Raw genomic sequence first — 8,061 nt, 5'->3', positions numbered from 1 at the left:
ATAACTCTACAGCACTGGGTGCAACAGCTCCCAAAAGAGCTGTAGCAGTTGTAGGCTGTATTTTATCCAGGTGCATCTAGTTACAGCAACCCCTGGAGGGCGTGGGAAGGAATGAGTGGAGAATCCCTGTACCTACACTGCTTCTAACCCCAAAAGACCAAGTCACCAGGCAAAGAGAAGAAGGCAGTGGTCCTGAGACGCGTACAAGACTGGCAATGAAGCGTTTTAGGGAATCAGACATAAACAATTTAGCGACAAGCTACGGACAAACACTTTTAACCAGTTTGGAAATAAAAAATAACAACAACTTGAAAGACAAATTGAAAAATTCTGCCTGGAAAAGGAGCACACAGCATGAGATCACAGGATTCAGCAGACTATAAAATAGGAAATGAGACTTACTCTTCTCCCCCTACAGCTACACAAAACCCTCCCACATAGATTACAGACAGGCTTGGCAATTGCCTTCCTCCTCCCGCCTCCCCCGTTATGGACAAGGCAGAGTTGGTAGAAGCCCAAATGCAGAGAGGATATTAGATACAGCGTCTTGCAAAGCCAAGTGTGAAATATTAACAACAGGAGGCAATGGGTTGTGTTTTTATGCAAGATCACAAATTTGGTGCTTAGAGAGCCTGAGATGTTCTTGCACACTGGAATCTCAAAGCGCTTGTTGAATGTTTCATTTAAAAAGCTATTGAAGCCTACTGGAAAATTTCTCTCAGTTCTGTCACTTGCTGTATCTTCTCTAACTTCGTTGGTTTTGTTCTTTTTCCTTCCTGCAACACTAAGAAATCACGCACGAATAAAAAGGTTGTTCCTTCCATTCATCTGGCCGGTTTTAAAACAACCCATACTGGTAACGCGGGCGCTCTGCAAGCCTGTATCTTCACGTGAAATTACCACAATTGTGCACGTTGCACCCGAATCCCCGGATGCATTTGTACACACAATTACCCCATTTGCGCACGGGACTGCAATAACCGGGCAGGCAGAACGGCCGTGCAGCTGTTCAGCTGAACGGGGCGCCGCGCCGCGCCTGCATCCGGCACCGGGCAGGTTTGGTTTTAGTAGGTGAAACAGGTCACGGGTATTCCCGCCCACAAAAAGAGCTCCTTTTTATCCAGCACAGCCAGCAGCGTGGCTGGCTGCCCCCACCCTACCTCAAACTTGCCTTTGGAGGAAACTGCCTCCAATTCAGCCTCTACAATAGATTCAGACCTTGTTTATCCCGCTGTCCTTGCTGCCCATTAACGCCAACTGTGACGGTTAGCTGTGTGATAAGGACATTTATTCAACACTGGACACCAGGCTCCAGGAATAATGATCTCTGCCACTTTGGAGCGTAACTGACACCTGCTGTCACAATCTTGCATGAAAAAAAAAAAAAAAAATGTCATGCTCCGAATATCCAACAAGCAGTCAAGGAGAAACATAAGGAGAGGGAGCCTAAGGGAAGATGCAAGGATTCTTCCTCCTTTGCAACAGCCTCAGTAGTATAGGAGGAGCAAAGATGAAGGGAGGGGGGGGGGGGGGGGGGAAAGAAAAGAAAAACAGAAAACACTCACTTGACGCTGTGTTACCTGTATGGTTTTCATTTGGATGGCAGCTGAGGCTCTGCGAACTGAACATCATCTTCGGCAATTTCCTATCGACATCTCTGCCCATCTTTTTTTTTCCCCAGGCTCAGATACCCGAGCTGATGATTAGGGCAACAGCAGCAACAAACTGCTCCTGGGCACTAGGAAACAACCAAAGGAAAGAGACTGCCCGAAAGGCAGATGGGACCACAATCCCCACCGGCACCATCACCAAGAAGTTTATAGACATTCATGGCGGAGTAAGCTAAAAATCAAACCCAACGTGGCAGGACAGAGGAGTTTCCCATTTCAAGGCTACGCAGTGAACTAACGTCTGTCCTCAGAGACTACAGAGAGCCAGAGTTAGGCAAGCCAGTACTGAAGTGCCATGACAGGCAAGAGGTATATTTTCAGCTAATAATCAAGCAGTCCCTCAACTGGAGGTGCTGGATGGCCTTAGAGTGCCACTTTGTCCTTGTTGGGCTGCAAAACAGCCGCAGTGCACCTGGCCAACATTAGCTGGAGATGTTACATTTATGATTTTATGGCTGATTTTTTCTTCCCCCTACCCTCTATCAATTGAGTTCACTGTCTGAACGATCACATCTGTTTATGTTCCACAGACACCTGCACATCTTGAGATGACAGCGACTCCCTGAATGCTGTAATCAGTTATTTCTCAACAGAGGAATTGCCAATTTGGTAAATAAAGCTCATTATAAAAGAACATGGAAATGTATTACAGTTGCCTAACAGAGAAAATTGTCCAGTGCCGCCAAATAATCAGCCCTGGCATCACAGTCCCCCCCAATTTAGGGCAGCTGAAATAATGACATGCAAATTACTCAGGCCCAGGCAATATTGGATGGGGGCAAGAGGAAAATGAGGAAGAGACAAAACAGGTACTTTTCTCTTCAGACCAACAATAATTTAAAATCTGGTCAGGGACAGACCTCGATGCCCCAGATTTCTGCGTGCAGAGTCAGAGGTTTTGCGGCTCTGTAGAACCTGGCTATCCCAAGCGGATCCAAACGCCGGCAATGGCAGCAGGAGCAGCAAACGCCCTCCCAGTACTGCTACAAACAGATCTGAGGGCACCAAGCGTCCTACTTTGCTTTGGAAAACTTGCCCTTGGGGACAGCAAGTTTGACCTGCACAGTGATAAAACGCCAGAATTTTTGCAAGATCTGAGACTGAACAGAGATGAGCCATGGGTAAGCAAATATCGCGTCTAAGGAGGAAGAGGGTTATGGCATCAGCTCTCCACAAGAAGGAAAAGCATTTTGTTGCTTTAATGAAGATGTAAAGCGCTAAGTTGCTGCCTAAAGGAAAAAGAGACGAAGCAGAATATAACACAGAAAACAATTCTCAGCCCCCCTCATCCATTTTCATAAACGCTACATTAAACTCTGACATGACCTCCAAAAATCCATGTTCGCATTCTTCAGAAGCTGTCAGATACAGTCAGAGAGGACACGAGCAGCAAACGCTGCCAGAGGAGAGGCTTTAGCCAGAGAAGGCGAATCAAGTTACCAAGCTAGACCTGCCGCCCTGGTTTGCTGACAGGTCTTTTGCGAACCTGACGTACCTACCTCTACGAAGACGAAATGCCGGAGGCACGCAGCTCCCACTGTCCCGCCGCTCCGCAAGGAGAGGGATCAAAACCGAGCGCAAGGCTGAAAGGGATGGTGGTTTATGGCAGACAAAGCAAGATCTGCACACAAAAGCTGGTGCAAGGAAAGATAACTCGGGTTCTGCGTTCAGCAGGCGAAGGTTTTTTCAGTATGATTCACCAACACCGGTTCCCTTCAGCCAGGACTTCGCACTCTTCCAAGTACTTTCAAACAAGCCAGAGTCAGTCAGCCCAGGACCAAAATGAACAAGTTTTGTGATTTATAAACTGTGACTTGAAATATTTCTATTCCTTACGCTTGTTTGGAGTTTTTGTTGGCATGGGCAGGAGGCAGAAAAACAGCAGTTTACAAACTCATGGGACTGAAAGTATCTCACGGCACACAGTGACCATTAAACACTTTATTGTTTAGGAGGGAACCTTGGAAGGGAAGAAACGCGCCTGCTGGTGTAACCGATGGGAGCATGCTAGGAACAGTTAATCCTAACAAGCCAGTTAAGGTTACTTCCAAATACTTCAGAACCCTTTCTCCAGAGCAAATGGACAAAGATAACAGCTCTTGAAACTCAGATGTGGAGTGGTGAAACCAAAGCTAGCAACAGGGTGAACCAGGCTCGTGTTGGGCAAGCCTCCAAGCTACAAGCTGTGCTGGAAGCACCTGGGGTCAACAGGATTCTTTACATTGTAATACAATAAAAAAGGAAACGGTAGCGTCCCCCTCTCCCAGGACCTTCCTCCCAACTCCAGGAACATCCACTGAGACTGATACATGCAGGCAATTAGAAGAGGAATCATTTCGTTGTCTTGGACCGCGAAGGGCAGAAGGCACCAGTTTTGGTCAGTGTCTATCCAGAAGGATGCCGGGGCTTCCAAGGGCATCTGTGGTCCCTGTCCTCTGCTCTTTGGAGGCTGATGTTTATCCAGAATTAACTAACAGCTCCTGGGGGAAAAAGGAGACAAAGGAAAAGGCAGCAAGTTAGTTATGCAGCTGTTGACATGGGACTGTTTCCTTCCGAAATGAAGGAGTAATGTTGGCAGGGTGAAAATCCCACAGAAAAATCATCAGGTTTCGCCTGCTGTAAAACACAAGACACTCAAGGGGACACAGGACTGTAGAAGCAAGACAGCAGGTCATGGTATCAAAGGCGAGACTGATTCTGGGAACAAGAATAGATGGTGAGTTGCAAATGATTACGGTTTATAAATCCTAGGGCCTGCAGCAGGAGAGAAAGGCCACGGTCTCAGGTAAACCTCAGAGCAGCTGGGTCGCAGGAGTAAGTGTAGCTCCACGCTAAGTCCCAGCCTCAGGAGGACACGGGAGCACTTTGATTAGGTGCCATCAAACACTCACACACCACTCGCTCATCCTGGAACACGATCAACATAAGAGTGAGCATTAGAGAGGGGAGGGGAGGAAAGAGAGGGACTCGGAGACTGCCCTAACTCCTGACACATTTGACAGCCTTTATCCTATTAAGACCCAAACCCTCCTAAAATCGAAAGTAAAATCACAGCAGCTTTGTCCCCCACAGCAACCTCCTGTTTTCTAAGTGATACACCCTCAGATCATGCAGACATCTGCATATGAGCCATGGACTTCCAAGGGGTAGAAAAAAAAAAAACCAGGACGCCTTTGACCTTTTTAGTATGGAGCCTGCTATGGTCTCTTCCTATTTTTATCTTATCACTCCTATAAAGTCAAAGAAATCAAACCAACAAGGCCACCACCTGGCACCAGTTATAACACCTCCCCCTCTGAGGACCTGGGGTATCGATGTTGGACCCTACTTCAAAACCCAGGCAATCAGCTCTCGCGCATCAGCAACAGCACCTTCATACCAACGAACTGCTGGTGTAGCCACACTAACAGCAGACTCGCATAGGGTGATCCCATCAACACGCTATTTTTTTCTCATGCTCTGCAGTTCCATTTTGCAGAACAGACAGTACGTACCCACGTTTAGAGGACCCTGATAAAGCGAACTACAGAAAGCTAAGCGAACAGTTAGCTGCACGTGGTCTTGCCACCCGTTTTCACTAGGGCTGGATTTGAGCTTGGTTCTACTCATTAGACACAAGCCTTTCTTAGGAGAGACGCTGTGCTTCCTCGAATGTGAATCAGAAAGGAGAACATCACAAAATAACGACGCTAGCACACTTGGCAATACCTGTCAGAAGATGAGGATGTCATTTGGGCTGCTTCTGCATAGCAGGCTGATATTCGCTGCCTAGCACCTGCACGGTCAGCATATTCCGTCTCCATTGACCATGCATCTCCAAAGACAGCCCCATCTCTAACAACAATGAGCTGGAAAAGCTTCAAAGGACTCAAGAATAAAGAGAAAATTGTTTGCCAAATTATTTAGACAAAGCTTATCCAGAAATCTGACAAATGAACCATCAATATTACTCGACTGACTCTAATTTCCCAGGTAATTTTTCTCATCATTAGTGACTTAAAGTTTTGTACAGAGCAATACATTTTAAAAACTCCAATAGCACTCACACAAATTGTAAGAGCGAAGCAGCAACAACTCGCAATCAATTTTGCAATAAAGTAATTTGCTGTATTCACACTGTAACACTTCAGTGAAGTGTCGAGGAATGCTACATTTTGTGAAAAAGCCACTGATGTGGCCACTCTGTGGTTAACCCTTACGGAAGACAGTAAAACCTTCTTCTTTAAAGTAATTTTAAAGAATACTATAGTTACCGAATTTCATGTTCAAAATCATAACTACATATTTTTATTCATTTCAGGGGAAAATGCAAACAGCCAGCACTTAACCTCAATCAATTCTTTCCAGCCTAAGCTGCCCACATAGCGGGAACGCATCGAGCCGGAGGCTCACAAACATTCCTTGTGCAAAAACATCAGGTTCCGTCTCACTCTGGATGACTAAACTTTCTCAAAATCTTTTTGCACAGTGAGCTCTGGGCCCAGAACTGATGGGCTGCCAGGCAGCCCCGACCCCAACCTGCTGCTGCGCAGCTGGCAGGACAAAGGGAACAAAGGGAGCAGGTAACGATACCGTCCATCGCTGCTCCCAACAGTGGCCTGATACAATTACGTCTAAGACCAGCCTGCGCTGGATGGAACAACTAACTAATGTCCCTTCCCTCCTCAGGGGCACGGAGTGCTCATAAAGGTTATAGCGTTGGCATTTCTTGGGAACTGAAGCTCCCCCAGTAGACAACAGCCTGCACACACAAGTGACTTTCCCAGCCGTTTCAGACTTTCCTGACCAGATGCCAACCCCGATCTTGCAGCATTTGCCATGCCGATGTAGACCACTAAATCCTGAACCCTCTAGTATTGCTAAGGTTCTCATGGTTCTTTCTTCACAAAGAAAGCGGAACCAGAGCACGGTCTCCGGCTGGCTATGGACCTGTGCTCCCCTGGATCTTCTGCAGAACGTGCTGTGCAGTGCAGGCACAATTAGCAGCTAACGATGCCGGAGGCCAGAGGTCTCCTCTGCCAGCTACTGCAGAGCGTCACACAGCCGCTCCACGCTGCACAGGGGAAGCTCTGCAGGCCTTGTGGTCTGTTAGCACATCGTATAAGTCTACGCTTGTTGGAACATGCACATAATTGTTTTCACTGTTCCTAGGCCATCAGTTTATAAACCTGTGGCTAACTACTTAAAAGCACGGTTGCATCGATTTCATGCCTCGCATGCTGTGTAATAGCATGGAAGGACGCCATAGCTCTAAGACTAAACCCACTCTTTGCTAAGCCAACCATTTACACCAGCGCCTTAATTCCACCTACCACTGCAAACATGCCAATACAAGTTTGGGACCCCTTCATTTCCTTCCAACCTGGAATCCTCCCTGCAAGATGCTACCAGGTTCCTACAACACTTACCTTGAGCAGAAAGAGCCAGGAAAGGGAAGGAGAAGCCTTACCTCCCCTGCATGCCCTTAGCGTTGCATATGCAACTTGTCTGGTGCAACAAGTCCAGGCAGCTTGCAATCACAAGCTGTTCCCACGCGACAGGATACTCCCAATTCATCGAGTTGAGGCTCAGCCTGAAGAAGTTCGGTGCCTCGTCACAAAAATAACTGCCCCACAGTTGACATTAGCTGGTCTCTGCTGCAGTCTTAGCAGAACAACTCAGGAAACAAGTAGCCTTGGAAAGTGCACCGCACACTCGCTCTAATGAGAAGGGACGGTGCCCTTCTTGCACAACAAGGGTAGATTGTTTTTAATGCCACTGCAATGTCAGGTAGACGCCAGGTTCCAGTCTCAATGAGCTCCAGCACCTCTGCACATGAATGCTGTGTCCATACAAAGACAACTCCTCACAGCTGTGGCTGCAGCACAAACAGGAATGCCAATCTGTTCAGTCCCAACAGCAAACCCAGCTGGAGGGCACGCAGCACTCTCTCTTCCCCGCCTCTCCTGGCAAGCAGGACCCTGAGCCACTAACCCATGCTCTTCTACCACCATGAGACCCCACTTGGGCACTAACAGCAGTCAAAATTGGCTGGCTGCTCAGCTGACACAGCCGCCACTTTGCAGCACCTGTGGGGAAGCCAGTAGCTTTCCAGTTCTGGTTCCAGTTGAGTGAGGAGAAAGGGTCAAGCTCTGCAAGTCGATTTGCTCCACACATCTCACCCCTGCTGAGAAGGGAGTCGCCCAACACGGTCCTTCTCCCGTAACAGAGAGCTGAGGCCTTGGTACCAGCACCAGGGCAAGCAAGTGCACCGCGCTCTTGTCTTCCTCCTGTTCCCTCTTTGCCTGTCTGCATCCCAGCGTAGGAGCTCAGGGCTGCCTGGCGAGTCTGCAGCATCCTCTCCACCTCCCGCAGTCACTGGCTAGTTCTGCGCCTCGGCTCTCAGCCTCGT

General features: G+C 48.0%; 1 protein-coding gene across 5 annotated transcripts in view; it reads right to left on the bottom strand.

Annotated features, from left to right (window-relative positions):
• Positions 1 to 3,596: 3,596 nt before the first annotated feature.
• The window catches only part of CHCHD6 (coiled-coil-helix-coiled-coil-helix domain containing 6), a 115,152-nt gene continuing 110,687 nt past the window's right edge, over positions 3,597 to 8,061 (bottom strand). For all 5 annotated transcript variants that reach the window (XR_012589273.1, XM_074602249.1, XM_074602248.1 and 2 more), the window contains one exon: positions 3,597 to 4,150. Coding sequence is in view for 2 of the 5 variants with exons in the window: in XM_074602249.1 (XP_074458350.1) it covers positions 4,127 to 4,150 (24 nt within the window). In the remaining 3 variants the exon portion in view is untranslated. The remainder of the gene's footprint in view (positions 4,151 to 8,061) is intronic.

This window comes from Larus michahellis, chromosome 10 (assembly GCF_964199755.1).
Source record: "Larus michahellis chromosome 10, bLarMic1.1, whole genome shotgun sequence".
In the NCBI taxonomy this organism is placed as follows: Eukaryota; Metazoa; Chordata; class Aves; order Charadriiformes; family Laridae; genus Larus; species Larus michahellis.
Note: the sequence above shows the minus strand (reverse complement) of the source record. Positions and strands in the feature narration are given on the sequence as shown.